The sequence below is a fragment of the Magnolia sinica genome, chromosome 18 (genome assembly GCF_029962835.1).
Source record: "Magnolia sinica isolate HGM2019 chromosome 18, MsV1, whole genome shotgun sequence".
NCBI lineage: Eukaryota > Viridiplantae > Streptophyta > Magnoliopsida > Magnoliales > Magnoliaceae > Magnolia > Magnolia sinica.
Genome location: NC_080590.1, coordinates 13874827 through 13893190, shown reverse-complemented (window position 1 = coordinate 13893190; position 18364 = coordinate 13874827). Strand labels below are relative to the sequence as shown.

The window sequence follows — 18364 nt, the reverse complement described above, 5'->3', positions numbered from 1 at the left end:
TCATCACTTCCTCCATATCTAGCAATTTATAAACTAATTTATAAAAGTTGCTAATATGAGCCTCCAGATCTCCACCCTCTGCTATCTTAAAGTTATACCACTGTCGCTTCAAGTGTAGATGATTTTTAGAGGATTTTTTCGCATAAACATCCTCTAACTTCGCCCATAACTTAATTAACCGCAGTTTTCTTCCTCATGACATTGTAGAGAACCTCATCCGTGAGATTTAAATGGATCGATGATAAAGCCTCCTTATCAAGAGTATTCCATTCATCATCAGTCATAGTAGACTTTCGCTCCTCAAGAGCACCATCTTCGCCTTACTTGATTAAGGAACTCATCTCTTGATCTTTCATAACTCAAAATTATTTTTCTCTGAGTACTTCTCAATATCATACTTAGTGCTTGCCATTATTACTAATCCCTCGGATTCAGATATGTGCCCCAACGATTGCTCTGATACCACTTGTTGGAATTTTGGCCTACGGAATCACACAGATCTAGATCTAGGATAGCAATACAATGACACCAAGCAAACACAAGAGAATACATAGATTTAACGTGGAAAATCCTTTCAGGAAAAAACATGGATATACAATATATACATCAAGGTGGACTCCAATGGTCAGGACTTCATGTGTTGGGTAAGGCTTGGCTGGCACTTAATCCATTCCCTAATATATTTTTATGTAAATAGATTACTACTTAAAAGCCAAACCGAATAATTTTTTTGAGTCTAAGGTGTTTGCAACTTAAATCTTTTCAGGCATCCAAATGACCCCTAAGGCTGTTTGACTACCTAACTATTGGAATGGTGGACATTAGGGGTGCACACGGTTCGGTTCGGTCTGATTCTGAGGGTGAAATTGGAACCGAACCGTTCCTTAGGGTTCTGGGATTTTCGGAACCTGACCATTAGCAACCTAGAACCAGATCGTGAAAACTAGTTTAGTTCCAGATCGGTTCCACAGTTCTGGGCTTTTTATAATCCAGCCCAATTGTATGTTTTATTTTATAATTAAGCCCATGTCCATTCGTGTTGTGATCCACTTGATGAATGATTTAGATATTGTATATGGTGTGAAAAAATACATTTATGAAAACAAGCAAAGGGTGCATTGTAAACTATAAATCATGAGTCAAATATACAACTAAAATATATTGTAAACTCACGATTCCAAGTTCGGTTCCATGGTTTGGTTCCAAGTTCAGTTCCACGGATCGGATCCACAATTCGGATTCACGGTTCGGATCCACGGTTTGGTTCGGTTCTTCATACTCGGTTTGGTACCCCCAAATCGGAACCAAACTGAATTAAACGGTTCTTTAATTTTTGAAACCGGAACCAAAACCGGTGCACTCTAGAATTGGACCAAACTGGACCGTTTGTTCATTTCCGGTCCGGTTCCATGGTTCTACCGGTTCGATGTGCACCCCTAGTGGACATTGATTAGGTAGTTGAAATGAAAATTATCTAATGGTCATATTTTAACAAAAATCATTTGCAATTCAGAGGTACGGATTGCTCAATAAATCTGATTTTAGGGACTGACTTTATGACAGTTGGTTTCACAATCTAGTCAATTTAATTTGAATTCATGGGTGCCAAGCATAAAATTTATAGGTGCATGTGTATCAAGTGTCACATGCTAGCAAAGTATTAAATAACTACCCTAAAAAGAAAGATAAGGTATTTGAATAGCCATCTATGGCGATTGAAAACTCATCAAAGCAGTATGTTTGACATGTGTTGTTCTTTCCTCTTCTTCTCATTTTTGAAATGATAATTAGATTAGAAAATAAAACACACATACAAGCACAAATGAGAAAAAAAGGAAGTATTCTGGTTCAAAAGAATAGAATATGTATTTGCTTGGCTTGAAATTCAATCGATGGCACGTGTATAGTGACTGGCGTGCCATATCCTATTACAGCTTGATCCGAATAGAACACCTATATGTGACTGTAAGTGCCAAAGTAGATAGAGAACTTAAGAGCAGTCACCTATGATTGAGAATTAAAGAAATTTGGTAGTCTATTCAGCCACCTATAAATGAAATTAGATGATTTGTGAAAGGGGTGGTTCGGTTTCTAATGATTTTTTTTTTTTTTTACCTTTCAATCAAAATAGCATTTCCTTACTGTAATAAAGATTAGAACATGTCTAGTGCAAGATTCGGCAAATTTTTAGCATTGAAATTTGTTGGTAACTGTTGGAAGAAAATCACCCTTAGAAATAGTTGGTGGACATGTAATAAAGATCAGAAGACAACTTAAAAGACAACTTCTTGAGAGACTCAATTTCATTTGTTTGTGGTGCCCGCAGCTTCTTAACCAGAATCCATACAGTTCTGAGTTGACACAAAGACTCATCAAAAATTGAAAATGAACTCAAAAGTAAGAGCTCAATGATTAGTAATTGTTTTAATATAAAAACGTAGAATGCATAAATTAATAAAAATGTGAAAATCTAGGAAAAACTTAAACCAGCTTTTGATTTTCAAAAACCAAAATTTCCTTCAAAACTTTTGATTTATAACTTTCATTTCAAAAGTTGTCTTTTTTAATCTTCGAAAATGATTTTAATATACAAAGTTGGCTTAACGACGACATTTTGCCACCTCAAGACGAAGGCTTAAAACTCCACAAGAACTGTGTGGAGCACCATCTGCACACCCGTGCATGACATGGGTTGTAGGGCTGCTTGGATGCCTTCTGTTCTTTTTTGGAGCAGTTCACGTGAGTGCATTGTCACACTGATGCGCTGATGTGATGCCTAAGTGGCTGTTGATTGCATCCACATTGAGGGCCTGTTTGATTTTTCATGTATGAGGTAATTATATAGTAAATGGGTAATAATTACTTACCCACGTAATTACTGCATCGTTTCCGATGCACATGTCGAGGGCTTAACTTTTAAGTGCTATAACCGAGGATGGCTGCCAAATGAATGTAGGGCCCACTGTGATGTACATAGCTTATCTACACCATTCATCCCATATGTCAGCCTCATTTAGGGCATGAACCCAAAAATGAGGCAGATTCAAAGATCCAGTGGACCACACCACAAGAAATAGTGAAAATTAGAAGCTTATCATATAAAAATTTGTGTGGTCCTTAGAAGTTTTGGATGAAGTTAATATTTGTGTTTACCTCTTATCAATGTTTTTATGACTTCATGAATAGGTTAGATGACAAATAAACATCAATGTAGGCTCAATGAACAAAATAACTTTCAATGGTGGACGTTTAAAGCCATTGTTTCCTATGGGATGGGCGACTTGAGTGTTGCATCTGTGTCAATTTTGGACGTAGACCCTACAATCTTCTGATAAAATAGATGGACGATGTGGATATGTCATGCACATCACGGCGGGGTCCACAATTTTAAGTCAATTTTTTGGACCAATTTTCAAGACGAAAATATGCTTGAGATTTTAAACAGAGTTAAAAGGTAATAATGAGCTTTTTATCGGGTATTTTCCCGATACATAAAAAATCAAATAGGCCCTGAGAGTTTGAAGATAATCATTGGGTGAAGCGGTGATTACTTGGCAGATGGTCTCTCCACGTGCATACATGCATGCATGTAGTTGAATGCAAATAGGTTGCACTTGAACTTCAACAACTCATGTACATGCATTTGGATGCATGTATACCGTATTGAATGATGTCTTCAATTTGTAAATTAACAGGTTTGTTGATGACAGCTCGATGCCATTGAAAAATTTCAAAATTTTCACAATTGGTTATTGTATACTTTAAGTGTCCTGTTTGATGCCATTGAAATGGGTTCAATGCTAACGACGAATTATCGATGACATCAAAGTCACATCAAAGTATTATTGAGAAAATCTGAAAATACAGGTTTAATCATTGGAATGTTTAAATTTGACGTTTTGTTAAATGACATTGAAGGGGTTCGATGTCATTATTTGTCGATGCTATCGAAGTGACATCGAAGGTATTATCGAACAATCACTCAAAAATTACACAGAGTTGCATAAGTGCAGGATTTGTTTCCTATTTTGACTGTGATTCACCCAGAGGCTATATAGATGGTTGTAATCGTGAATATAAGGTATCTAAGAGCTTTCTAATTCGTTCTTAGGGTTTCAAGGATATAGCTTGAGTGATTCGAGGCTTGTTCGAATTAGGTAATCTCTATTTCTTATAATTTTCTACTTTTACAGTGTATATTTGTCATTTGTGCGGTAGTTTTTTTTTTTTCAAAAGAATTTGTTCACATTAAATTTGGAGTCTTTGTGATTGATCTTGATTGGGCTATTGAAATACTTTGCTTGATTATCTCTGTGTGCTTCCACGGTTCCTTGAACAGACTGCATCTAGATTTGAATTGTATACTTACATAGTTTGTTTTGGATCCTGGCTCATTGGGAAAATTAATCTGTTAGATGGTGTCCTAAAATGTTTCAAGCGTTTTTAAGTTACGAGCTGAAGAATTCGGGCTTACTTGGATGGGCCCAGTGCCTTTAAGCAGAAGGATGCTCTTGCAAGCCGGGAGTGGAAAGGGTGGAGAAGACCGGCAATATGTGACGATTTGTAATCCTAATCGCTTGGGTTCGGGTGGTCCAAATCAACGGGTTGGGTCATCAAAACATGGGCCCCACGAATGCAAACGGACGACCTTAGAATCTGCTTCTTTTATAATTCTTATAATGGCCTGACGTGGATGGATCATGCAGTTAAAATCCGCGGGCTGATGGGAGAATCCTACTCCATTCATTGATGACCTAGAAACAGGTGGTTAGGAAAGAGATTTTGGATGGTCCAAAATCAAGTGATAGAAAGACCAAAAGGTTGGATGGTTGGGAAATTGCAAAACTTTGAAATTTTCGCTACGTGGCCCATTATTGCATAAGCTGTCTGGAGCACCAAACCGTGGTCCCCACTGAAGTTTACGATTTTACGCGTTTGGCGGCGACTTTCTGCTCCGTGCGATGTATTCCCCCGATTATTGCAGCGTCGAGCGGCCATCACAGCGATCCAATGTTCAATTCAAATGAACTCCTCGGCATTCGTACTCCGCGCCTCTTTTAAACGGGAGCGGATCAGGTGTTACCCGATTAACACTATCGTAGTGGGTGTTTCCCTCATTGTGGGGCCCACCTTTATGTATGTGCTATCTATCCACGCCGTCCATCAATTTTTTCAGCTCAGGCATGATCCCAAAAAATGAAGCAGATACAAATCTCAAGTAGACCACACAGTAAGAAGAGTGGTGATTGATCATTAAAAACTTCATGTGGGCGATAAAAGGTTTGGATGAAGCTGATATTTTTGTTTTCCCTTAGTCGAGGTCCGTGATCTTACCAACAGTTTGGATGGAAAATAAAATTTATGGTGGGTCATAGGATGATTTTAATGATGGGTATTCATAGGATGATTTCCTGTGGTGTGGTCCATTGAGATTTCTATCGGCTTAATTTTTACCATACTACTCTGAAATGATCTGTAAAAACTGATGGACGGAGTGGATATACAACACATATATCAAGCTGGGACCCACGGTCAGGGAAACACCCACCACGGTTTTACCCGGGTAACACCTGATCCACTCCCCTTTAAGTAGGACTCTGAATGGGTCGGGCCTGGGTATCTCTTGGACCGGTTTTGAACTGTTTCAGCCGGGAGTATTCCAAAATTCTGATTTTCAGGCCCGAGCCCGGCCCACTGACACCCTACTGTTAAACATAGAAAAAAGCCAACTGAGCTTGAGGGAGAATGCATTGTTTGGCACATGCATCTTGACTTGCCAACATGGCACCCGTGAGTGATATCCAAACCACAGGTCAGGTGGGTCCCACTGTTTAGATTCATTGGCTCGGAAAAGTGGTCTGTTCGTTAAGCTGGGGTGCACTGCGCGAAAGAAATGGACGGTTAAAAAAAAGAATGATCCACGTGTCGCCCAAACGGATGAGACTTGAATGGACCCGCTTCTTCGGCACGTGTGCTGCGAAGCTGTCCCTCGGTCGAAGACAGCCTCAACTACGCGCCACGCGCAAGTTAGATGCTACCCCCTTCAGAAAAAAAGAAGACGAAAGAGCTGGCCCCGAGCATCCTCAGACTCGAGAGCTGTCGTGGTGCATTCCTCTCCTCAACAAAGCAAAAGATACCATCCAAATAATAATAATAATAATAATAATAAACTGTCTTTCGCTCGCTCTTTTTTCTCTTCCACAAATTTTTGCCCCTAGCGACAATGTAAAACCCTAGTCCGCATAAAAGAAACCCGCAGCAGCAGCAGTTCATGGATATCGACTCCACCCTTACGGTGCTCCGTCATGACGCTTTCGGTGTTCCCGCGCATTCACCTCCTCCCCTCATTTCCTCCCCTCCCCAGAAAGCGCCGTCTATTCAAAGCTGCTCGAGCATCAACAAAGGGCGTGCCGGAGAACAATGCCGCCATTGTGTGGTTCAAACACGATCTCCGGACAGACGATCACCCTGGCCTCATTGCTGCTGTATCCCAGCATCGGACGGTCGTGCCGCTTTACGTCTTCGATCGCCGCATCCTCTCCCGTAAGCATCTTGAAATTTGCTGTGAGCTGCCTTTTACTATTTGTGTACAATCATGTTGATCCAGTCCGTCCAAATCTTTAAACCCATTGTGGATTGAGCATTGCATCAAAATTATACGGAGTAAACGATCATAACCATCCGATCCGTGGCTGTGAAACATACAATTAAGACTAAAATGATCACCGAGAGATTTCAGATGGTTAAGATCATTTTATCAACATAATTTTCGGTGTACATCCTTTCCACGATGGGGCCCACTCTTTTGACAGTCGGGATTTCTGTTCATCCACACCACACGCATGGTGATGGAAAGACTATGACTTAAAAAATGGCGGCGGACTGTTGTCTCAGTCTAATCCCCAATTTATAATAGTGGAAATACTCACTCTGCTTGATGCTTTAATAGAATTTTTTACAATCCATAAGAAAGAAAATGTAAAGGCAATTGCATATGATTCAGCTTATAACAACGACAACAACCACCGTAGTTACAGTGGAATTGATTTCCCCTCACAAATACGGGAATTTCCTTTACCGGGACTAAATCCAACAAATGTTGTAAAATGAGGTTTTTTCCTGTGTTTGCTTCTTATTAGCCTGGAGACTGCAGTAAGAATACTAATGGTGTGTTTCAATGCACTTTTGAATTGAATTACAATAATTAGTCTGATGGAGTGGAATAACCAAATTGGAATCACCTTACTTAGAATTAATATTGATGGATCAGGCTATTAATTGTGATTGTGTTACTTTCAAGTTGGAATTGATAGGAGTGACTTCAACATGTGTGCTTGTCATTGTTTATGCTAGGAAGCATTATGTGCAATTTGGACTTTGTGTTCTCTTGTGTAGCTGAGTAGTTGCGATTCAATTCATGCATGTGTAGAAATGCATCCTAAAACAGCTTATAAACAAAAGGAAAAGCCAAAAAAAAAAAAAATACATAGGTCTAAGACTCTAAATAATGAATGGTTTCATGATGACAATGCAAAGAGAAGGTTCTTGCATGCATGGATATAGGCTGCCTAGTTCGTAAGTAGTTCTCTGCATTTTCAGTGAAATTAAGAGAGAAATAACTTAGGTTGCATTTGGCTCAGGCAATGAAAAAAATGTGATTTTTAGGATTTCTGTTCTTAGTAGAATTTTCAAAAATCATGAAAAGATATGTGGATATGAAAGGGCTCTTTCTTTCCAATACAACACAAAAGAGCCTCATTTTGTGATTTTTGGAAATTTAACTAGAGTTTAGATTCCAAAATAAAAAATTATCTAAGTCCTAAAATGGGGCATAAAAATGAAGGATCGTGTGTGTGTGTGTGTGTGTGTGTGTGTGTGTGTGTGTGTGTCTGAAGATATTCCGTATCGATAACAGTTGTGTGTGTGTGAAGATAGTCCTGAAATGGGGCATAAAAAATGCAGGATCATGTGTGTGTGAAGATATTCCGTATCGATAACGGTTGTGTGTGTGTGAAGATAGTCCTGAAATGGGGCATAAAAAATGCAGGATCATGTGTGTGTGAAGATAGTCCTGAAATGGGGCATAAAAAATGCAAGATCATGTGTGTGTGAAGATATTCCGTATCGATAACGGTTGCCCCCACCATTATTGATACAGGTATCGGCCGATACAGGGGTGTAACGGTTGAAAATTTTCTTTTGCCTGAAAAAATCTGAAAATATATCTAGAAATTCCAGAATAATGTAAATATTTCAAAACGTATCAGCCTTTACGGGCGTATCGTAACGGATACAGAACATGTGTAGTGGCAACCGTGACATGGTTGAAAGGAATGATAATAGTGAAACATCTAACACCTGCTCTAATGGGGGCAATAGAGATTCATCAGGGCCCAGTGATACTTAACTGCGTGTTATTTTGGTTGAAAGGAAATGGTAATAGTGAAACATCTAACACCTTCTCAAGGCGATACAAATTCATTAGGACCCAGTGATATTTTATGCCATATTATTTTGGTTAATCACAAATGTATGGACCCATGCTTTCCCTTAGTGTTTCATCATTTATACTGGGAAGAAGATGACTTGATGTGATGAGAAAACCACCTGATCTTCTTTTTTTTTTTTTTCTTTCTCATAGAGGGGGGTTAGAAATCAGAGATCGATTAGTTTGTTTTGGTTTCTATTCTAGTCTTGCTTGTATCAGATCCCAGCTTCCTTTTGGATCATGGACAAAACCAAGTGCCGGTTAATAAATCTTATTGACTAGCTGGCATCAAATGTGCCTGTGGAACACATGAATGAGATGTTGCAGTAGGTAGCTAGGATACACTAAGTATCAAATAAGCTTGCTACTTTACTAGAGATGTACCCTTTTCTTATCCTGTCTATATATTTCCTGGTTAGCACATAAATTTACCCGCGTTGCCTCGAAAGAACCTATTTGTAGGCTTTGTTCTTTTGACTCATCAAACTAATTGAAGATGGTTACAAATTCTTTCAAAGAAAACTTATCTTGTGCAGCTTTGCCAAATTTGGCCCACCGTACTGTACCTTATTTGATGTGGGATATTCTTTTATACCATGTTTTGTGTCATTTACATGCTAACTTAGTTATCTGTCAGCTGATGAGCATTTCGATTGATTTTTTTTATTTTATTTTTTTGCAGGTTTTCCTGATGAAATACTGGAGCTGGTTCTCTTTGCCTTGGAAGATTTAAGAAAGTCACTGAAGGATCAAGGATCTGATCTGCTGATTGGGTTTGGGAGTGCAGAAGATATCATACTAAAACTTGTAAAAGAGGTCACTACACATTGGGTTCTTATGATCTTTAAACCTGAAACTGTAAATGCATGCAAGTGAGTTGTTCTGTTGTCTATGCATGAGCAGAATATCAAACCCTTCCAGTCACCTGGTTGAACTCATCGCCTAGGATTGAAACAGGTGAAAGCTACACATATATTCACAGAAGAGGAGGTCGAGCATGATCTCTGTAGGATGGTCAATATTGTTGAAGAATCTTTATCAAGTATACCATTTTCATGGGGAAGCCCAGAGTTTGTATCTTGGAACACTCCATTTTATGATATTAAGGTAGGTTGTTTTGTTCATTTCAGTTGTTCAGTATACTGCACTTTTGCAAGCATGTCAATGGATGTGTAACAGCTTTCTAAATATGCGTGTGTATTTAGAACTTGGAGGAGCTACCTGCATCTCACCGTGACTTTCAAAAGCTGAAATTCCCTTTGACGAAACCGCTTGCATCCCCTGTCTTACCTGGGCTGGATACGGAATTAGATAGAGGCATGCTTCCAAATTCTCTAAAATTCTTGTGCAATTGCTTTCTGCACCCCTTTTAAAATGAAATCTTGTATTGAAATTTCCTTGTAGTACTAGAGAAAAAGAAGTCGTAGTTATTTGTAAGGGTTGCTTTGTGCTACAGGTATCCTACCTACATGTGATGATGTAAAGAGATACCTGAATGAAAACCCATGTAAATTGGACGAGAATTGGACTTCAATCAAGTCATTTTCAGCTAAAGCCATTTTAAGGAAGGAGCACGCCAATCGAGTAAAAATGCCAAGCAATCCAATTGAAAGCTTTGAAGAGTCAAACTCAACCAGAAGTGATGGAGCTTCGTTGAGTTCAAAAAGCACCCAAAGGAAAAGACTCGAAAGCTCTGTTTTTGTATCAAGAAAAGGAAATCTAGTGGGTGGTGGAACAGATTTAGTCTTGAATGCATTAGCTGCTTATTTGAGATATCTTGAGGGGACAGCTAGAGACGACTGGCAGGAGTATGTGATGTCTTATTGGTCCTTTGATATTGTCTGTTTTTAGTTAATATTTTTAATTCTCAGCTGGATGCTTCATTTAAACCACATTTCTTCAGCTTCGGATGATAAAAGATTTTATTGAGCAGATTCTATTGGAAACTTCATCGTGAAGGATAACTTTTGTATGTTATGTACAATTTTAATTTCAACCAGTAGGACCTGATATTGGCAAGGTAGCTAGATTTATTCATGAGTGTATTCCCGATCAGGAGAAATATTCATAAATGATAGTTTTCTTTGGCAATTAATTAAATAGTCACAGCTTACAAATAAGGGAATGGATTGGTTGAAATGAACCTGCCTATGAAACTTCCTAACCGGAAAAAGTAACCATCAACCTTGTTCTGATTGTGAATCTTTAGATGTTTTTTCATCAGTTCTTGTCTGAAAGAGAGCTCAGGGCTTGTACTATTACCCAACTTTCTGGACTCATCTCCTTGTTATGGTCTCTGGACATGTATTCCTGGTCCTTAATTTGTTTCAGAATCCAGATGCAACCTCGACATCAGAAGAACATCGGTCCAATCCAACTTTATCTATCTTCAAAATGAAATAGGAGAGATGTTACTAGAAGGTGCTCTCTTTCTCCTCAAACTTTGAGCTCCAAGTCAGCTGTAAATCCCAAGTTACACCTCCACCTACAGGAAGAAAACCATGTCATACATTAACCATATCAGTAGTTGAATTGGTGTATCAGGTCATCACCCTTTTCTTCCCTTGTCCTTTCTTTGATGATGGATACCTTGGATTGTGATCTCCTCGCAGAAAAACTTCAGGCAGGTTTGATGTGTACCCCTCCTGAGGTGGCTCATGTTAGATGAAAATTACCTCTAATGTATTATAATTACCAATACACTCGAGAATAGAAGATTAAAATCATTTTGAGCATTACCGCTTTTCATACAGTTTTCTATGCATGTTGGGATTGTATGGGCATAAGTAACGTCAGAGATATTGGATGTCTGATGGAACATTTTAGACATGCCGATTATTTGTTTTGTAGAGCTTTGTAAGCCCACAGACATGTACAAGTCGGCCAATGCACATGTTGCCACATATGCCAGCTTGGCACACAGGTGCAATATCCAAGCCATCCATTTGCTTGACCTCTCCATGTTGTTGTTGCTTTCCAAAGATAATGGTGGTCCATTCAGTAGCGTGCAATGATATTAGAAATAAACCGACAGGTTAGAAAATGTTGGCTGATTTTTTCACAACCGTACATTTGTTCAGTTACTTGTGGCCCACTTGACTATCAAACTGACCTGATTCTTGAGATAGGGATCTACATAGTGGTACCCTTCTGATGGATGGCTTTAATATTGGCACCTGTTCACCAAGATGGCACATGTCGTGGTGTGTGCATTAGCTAACTTGTACTAGCAAAGCTCCTGTTTTGTATATTGGGGTGGTGTTCTGTAACACGGACTATTTTGCCCATCTTATTTGCTGAAGGGGGAGCTAGGATCAGAAGGTTGGATTTGGTTAATTCGGCCCATTTGGGTAACTGGTGTTTGGAAGTTTGGTGTTGAAGTTTCCAATTTGTGGAGGAGAATTATTGCTACCAAGTATGGTACCTCCCCTTTGGGATTGTGGATCAAAGAATTCTCTTTATATCATGCCTCGTTTCTCTGGAAAGCTGTCATCCATGTGGCCCCTTTGGTTTTTGAAGTCAATTTCGCTGTATAGATGGATCCAGAGTCAGGTTTTGGGAAGACATTTGACCATCTTTTTATCCATTGTACTTTTTCTAGGGTGGTGTGGTTTGGTCTCTTCCAAGTTTCAAGTGAGAGTTGGGTGATGCCTGATTTGATTGGTGGTCTATTTCAGGCTTGGCATGGTGGGTCTGATGGCTGCTTTGGCCTTCACAAATGGAGGCTCGCCTTGTTGGCTTTCTTATGGTCGATCTGGATGGAAAGGAATAATCAAGTCTTCTATAATAAGAGTTTTGCTGCTGATGGAGTCTTTAATTGGGTTCTCTCTTTGTTGTATGAGTGGGCCCCCTGAGTTTTGGGTGGGTTTGTAGTCTCTAGGTTAGGGTTTTTTTCTTTTTTCTTTTTCTTTTCTTTTCTTTTTTTCCTTTTTGTTTGTTCTTGGTTTGTTTGTTTGTTTGTTTTTTTTTTCTTGTTCAATCTTTAGAAACCATGCCTTCTAAAGAAGTAATATTCAGAATTTTATAATCATAATAATCATTTTCCTTTTCAGTTATTTTCTTGAAAGGCTTTCCATGTCTTTGGGCCATATGCATTTGTATAAGAACCCTGAAGGAATGTAATTAATAGAATTAGAAGTATGACTAAGAAGGTAATTAGATTCATGCAAAATTCCATCTGTATTCTCAAAATCCAACATCAATCCCTTTTGCTTGGTACAATGACAGGGTGCATGAGAAATTGCGTAGGGCGGAAAGTAGGGATGGAGCTTCTTTTCGTGCTCTTTTTGGGTCTGCGCTTTATCTGGGTATCATATCCAGGAGGAGAGTACATTACGAAGCTATCAAGTATGAGAAAGAACGTAATGCTGGATTCCTGTCTCCATTTGGATACTCAGCAGCCACTGTTGCAGCAGCAGTTGATGGTGTCAGCTCAATGGAGGTATGTGCCAATGAGCATTTTTTATTTTTGCAGACAAGACTCTTATTGGTTCTGCTGCTTAGATTTATTATTATACTTGATCGATGTGATCCCTTTGTAGCTGTCTCTTTAACCATGCTTCAACTAAATTTCCCAACATCAGTTTACTGGGCCAGGCATTGGCAGCACTAACTGATCATCTGTGGCAGTGGTATTGGCTGATGTCCTTGAAAAGCCAAAAGAGCAATGAAGGAAGACATCCCATTAGGATATGGAGATGGAATGGTTATCTAATTCAGGTACTTTGTGTGAAATTGTTCCATGAAATTGATGATTCATATCCATTTTGATCCTTATGCACCTTCTAACATCAGAAGTATTTTATCCTTCCTGGGGTAGTCTAATGATGATTGACTGCCCTCAATTGGTTTTACATAACTGTCCTTCAAGTCAGCTCCGGAGCTGGTCTTATTACTGACTCAGCCAGGCTTGCCAAAGCAACAGCTCATGCCTGGGTTGACAGTAAGGTTGTCATACTTCCAATTTGCTAAGAATTGCTCAACTTTCAGTATACAGTTGCTGGCCATGATGGTCCTGCCGTTCTTCTTGTCCATGGTTTTGGTGCTTTTTTGGAGCATTATCGTGACAATATATCTAACATAGCTGATGGCGGAAAACGGGTTTGGGCAATTACGCTGTTAGGATTTGGAAAATCAGAGAAGCCAAACATTGTATATACAGAACTTGTGTGGGCAGAACTGTTGAGAGATTTTATTGTTGACGTTGTGGGTGAACCTGTCCATCTCATTGGCAACTCCATTGGTGGTATGTCCTACATATCCTGTCCTGCATGGATCATCCATTTTACCAAAATCCTTTTACAAATTATCGATGATTTAAAGTAGATTGAGATTTTGGGTACTTCACTTTCTTTATCTAATTTTATCCATTCTTCGTTCCCAGGCTATTTTGTTGCTCTTGTTGCCGGTCTTTGGCCTGTTCTGGCCAAGTCAGTTGTTCTCATCAATACAGCTGGTTCGGTCATTCCAGGCTTCTCTTCTGTTCAATGGACTGAAGTAAGTAAACTTTAATTCTATGTGAACTCTACAGCTGCACTAACACACTGCCCTTTCATATTCCTTTTTAAGGATAAATTTATTATTTAGCCTAACCAACTATTCCTAATATATCATGAAATGCGCTGGAAATAGCTGGAACAAGGCTATGATATTGGTAATGATGATGAATTTTCTATGTTTCACCTTTTTTTAACTAGATTAGGAAAGCAATGTCTGCTTCTTCCTTTTCATATTCAGTTTTTTATGGCTGAGCATTGCCTGTATTCAGTATTTTCTGGCTGTGTTAATGATCCTTGACAAAGGATATGACTGTGTGTTCTGGTATTCTGTTGAACCAGTGGACCAATGGTTCAGTGATTCAGACCATTGGCCTTCTGGGCCCCACTGTGGATGGAGCATTCTCCCAAAGATTTCCTAGATCGGAAAATTGTAACAGCAACGGTCCACATTCAATTGAGAAAAAAGGCCCAAGATAGGTGGGTAGTCTTCCATTCTGGGTGATTTTTGGGGCACAGTCCATTCATGGTGGGTTCTGCAGGCCAATGGTCTGGATCACTGAAACAGGGGATCCACTTGAGCCAACTGAAAACCCGAGTATATGGTGCCAATCCATTGTACTGGCACTTTATTGGTTCCTCATACATCTGTTCCCAATTAAAAGAGACATGGAAAGAAATCTATTTTATTTTTGAACATACAAATTTGGCTTATTCTGATTTCTTGAAATTGCCAAGCTCTGAAGCTCAATTATGTTTGGGCTTTAAAGACGTCTGTCTGAAATTTTTTCAGGCAAGACAAACTTCAGGAGCTGCATGGCTGGGTACTCGACTCCTGTTGCTGTACTTGAGGTTAAGAGCTGGGAATATACTGAAGAACTGCTACCCTATCGTAAGTGGGACTCCAGTACTGCTGCTTGATTTATTGTTTTTGAATTTTTGTATAGATACTGTTCTGATGGGTTCAGAGCTGGAATTGATATGTTATGATTTCTCTTGCAGAATACAGAGCGAGCTGATGATTTTCTTATCAATGAAATTCTAAGAGCTGTATCCTCATTCGCATTTGCAGTATATATGGGCAAAAGTTCCATGTCTGATCTGCATGTTTGAGAAAACAAGTATGGTGCTCTGAAATGCTATTGGCGGCATTGTCAGTTACAAACTTATAAGACAACATTCTCCCCGTGCACTCCAAACTGTCAGCTAGGGGTGTCAATGGGCAGTCCTGGCCTAGTGTACTCTAGGGCACAACATGCCATGGGCCAAGCTTTATTATCAAGCTGGACTAGTGCCTATTTTCAGACCAAATAAACAGGCCACCTGAGTCTTAAGAGTTTAACAATATGGATGTCATTTGAAGGCTCTAGTATAAATTTCAGGCCCTCGCACTTGACCTGGGCCTAAATTTAGCCCTGAAAATAAACAGGCAAGGTTCAAAATGACCTCAGCCCTGCATAAGTCCAGCCTGTTGACAGTCCTACCATCAGCTTCACCACCACTGCCACCTTTTTTTTTTGTTGTTACCTGGGTTTAATCTTAGATATAATTTTCCATATACATATCTTTCTTATATGGTGCATCCGAGGGAATTTAGGAGTAGCATCATTAGGTAATAAGATGAGGGCACGTAGAATTAGATAGTTTGGCTGTGTAATGGAGACCAAGAACTGCACCAGTCATGAGTGAGTTGGTTCAAGTTGAAGGCTCTAAAAGGGCAAAGGAAAGGCCCAAAAGGATGTCGGTGGAGGTAGTAAGAGAAGAGGACCAATAGTTTACTGAGTATCAATAGAGTGGAATGGTGGAACAGGATGTGTAGCTAACCCCAATTAGCCGGGATTAGGCTTAGGTGATGATGGTGACGAATGGCACTTCATGGTTCTGTTTGATCCAGTAAAATGGGGTGAAGGTGCTTTCTCATAAATTACAGCTCTTGCATTTCCTTGCTTTCCACATGATTTATTGCTAGCAAGTGCTAGGCAGTGGGTTCGTCGCAAAGCTATGCCACTTGGAACTGTAGTGTGACCATTGAAGTTCCCTAATGTTTTGCAGATAATTGTAGTCGCTTTGAATTTGAGCCCTTTGTGGCCTTAAAACAATGCCGGTACCATGTGAAAGACAAGAAACTAAGTAGGTGTCTTGGGAGGGTGGATTACAATCTTTGTAGTACCCAGTTCCATGTGATATGGTGTTTTTTTTTTTTTTTTGGAAATCAAAGATATCCATGCATGCATTCTGTATATGCTACTCCTTGACATGCATTACAGTCATATGATCCTGGCGTGCTGGTAGTCCTGGAAAGTGTATTCAACTTCAACTTGCCGATTCCACTTAATTATCTCATGGACTCATTTGGAGGAAAGGTCTTGATTATACAGGTCAGGAAAAGCAAATGGCAGTCTCTTATAGCTTTACATGTTATTTTGCTTCCTCACAAGCATTTTTGATGGATTCTGATGCTTTATTGTTCCTTAATACCCAGGGGATAAAGGACCCGCTTTCCAAATCCGAGTTAAGGCTGTCTTTGCTTAGGGAGCATTGCAGCGGTACCGTGATCAGAGAACTGGATGCAGGTATGAGTGGTCTGTCATTCTTAAGCTGGCACTCATATATAACCGTTCTCTCATTCTTAAGCTGGCACTCATATATAACCGTTCTCTCTCTCTCTCTCTCTCTCTCTCTCTCTCTCTCTCTAATATTATGATGTTTTATTGTACCAGGGCATTGCCCGCATGATGAGCAGCCACAGGAAGTGAATTCTATTATACAGGAATGGACTGTGACTGTCGAAAGTAGCCTTTGTCCTGTTCAGATCATTTGATTGCATTTTTGTATCCTCTTCTTTTTTTTTTTTTAGGGGGTGTGGGGGCATAATTGTTCTGGAAAGATGGGGAAGAAGGAGAGAAGATGAAGATAGCAGCAGGCTGCATGTACCGAAATTATCAGATTAATGACACTAGTGGCAGGGTATCTGTCCTCGTGAAATATTTTGACGGCTGGTAGAGTAAATGGGACTTTTGTTCCTAGCCTCTAATTTTTTAATTATATATATATATATATATAGAGAGAGAGAGAGAGAGAGAGAGAGATGCTCACACACAACTAGTTGGACCGTCCAACTAGTTAGAATTAATTAATGCTAATTAATGTTAGGGCCATAGTACTTTGTTTCACGTTACCTTCCAAACAGGTGCTTCAAAATGGTCATTGGCTTGGGTGGGCCCTATTGTGGTGCTAATGTAAAATCCACCCGGCCATTATCGTGTGTCAATCTATGTTAGACTTAGGGACTAAAAATCAACTCCATTGGTGGTTCAGGTGGATAGCACAATTGGAAACAGTGTGCTGAAAAATCTCACCCTCTAAAATGGTTCGGTTGATGAGGCCAGTTAAATCACCTGTGGTTCTTATTTTTGGTTCCCTCACCAAGCCTTTGCTATCGCATCTAATGGTTGGAGTGGATTTCACATAATCATGATTTGATTCCTATAAAAATCAAAGGTGGAAATCTCTACTTCAACTGTTCTATTGGTGTGGCTCACCTGAATTACAAGTCTGCCTTCTATTTTGGCTCTAGGCTTACAATGAGATTGCACATCTGATGGTTGGAGTGGATCTTACATGCCTGACAAGGTGGGCCATATCAAAAATCAAGGTTGGCTTTGTCTACTGCTGTTAAACTTCTTCCGATTCCGATGGAAAAGGTGCGTGTTTCCAATAAAGTGAAGTGGATTAGGTTCAACCTGTTCTCACGCGGTACCGTTTATCCCCGACCCTGGGCCTACCTTTACATAAGTATTGTATATCCATGCCCTACATCCCTTACATATTTTCAGCTCGTGATAGGACATGATTCGAAAAATGAAGTAGATAAAATTCTCAGGTGGACCACACCACAGAAACTGTGGTGATTGGCCATTAAAAACTGTGGTCCAAAAGTCTTTGATCATGCCGAAATTTGTTTTTTTTTTTTTTTTTACTTCATCAAGGTCTTTGTGACCTTTTAAATAAGTTGGGTTCCATGTAAAAAAATTACGGTGGGCCCTAAGAAATTTTTAATGGTAAGAGCTCAATATCCACTATTTTTTATGGTGTGGACCACTTGAGATTTATAACTGCTTCATTTTCTGATTAATGTCCTAAAATGAGCTGAAAAAACCAATGGACAGTGTGGATATATAATACCTACATCAAGGGTGGGTGGCATGATTAGGGACGAAGTGTGTTGCATGAGGAAGGGGCTGCACTTAATCCTAACCTTATTTTTATTGGCCCACCGTGATGTGCATGTGAGATCCACAACGACCATCAGATGTGTCATGTCATTCTACGTCTCGAGACAAAATATGAGACTGAATTTTGATCCCAGTAGGCCACACAA

At 39.5% G+C, this 18364-nt stretch overlaps 1 protein-coding gene across 1 annotated transcript; it reads left to right on the top strand.

The window, feature by feature from the left end:
* The first annotated feature begins 6131 nt into the window (after positions 1-6131).
* LOC131232641 (uncharacterized) lies at positions 6132-16972 on the top strand. Its single transcript, XM_058229026.1, has 14 exons — positions 6132-6543; positions 9171-9304; positions 9446-9595; positions 9694-9805; positions 9945-10296; positions 12716-12929; positions 13118-13207; positions 13478-13733; positions 13872-13984; positions 14777-14875; positions 14986-15033; positions 16251-16361; positions 16466-16556; positions 16704-16972. Exons 1-14 carry the CDS (start codon positions 6306-6308, stop codon positions 16802-16804), a joined length of 2109 nt encoding a protein of 702 aa, XP_058085009.1. The 5' UTR covers positions 6132-6305; the 3' UTR covers positions 16805-16972.
* Positions 16973-18364: the final 1392 nt, after the last annotated feature.

What these genes read in the sequence shown, in the direction of transcription:
- LOC131232641 (XM_058229026.1), top strand. Translation starts at nt 6,306, where the DNA reads ATGACGCTTTCGGTGTTCCCGCGCATTCACCTCCTCCCCTCATTTCCT. An exon ending in GGATACGGAATTAGATAGAG is followed by an intron (nt 9,806 to 9,944) that starts GCATGCTTCCAA and finishes TTTGTGCTACAG; the next exon opens with GTATCCTACCTACATGTGAT. An exon ending in GATCAGAGAACTGGATGCAG is followed by an intron (nt 16,557 to 16,703) that starts GTATGAGTGGTC and finishes TTATTGTACCAG; the next exon opens with GGCATTGCCCGCATGATGAG.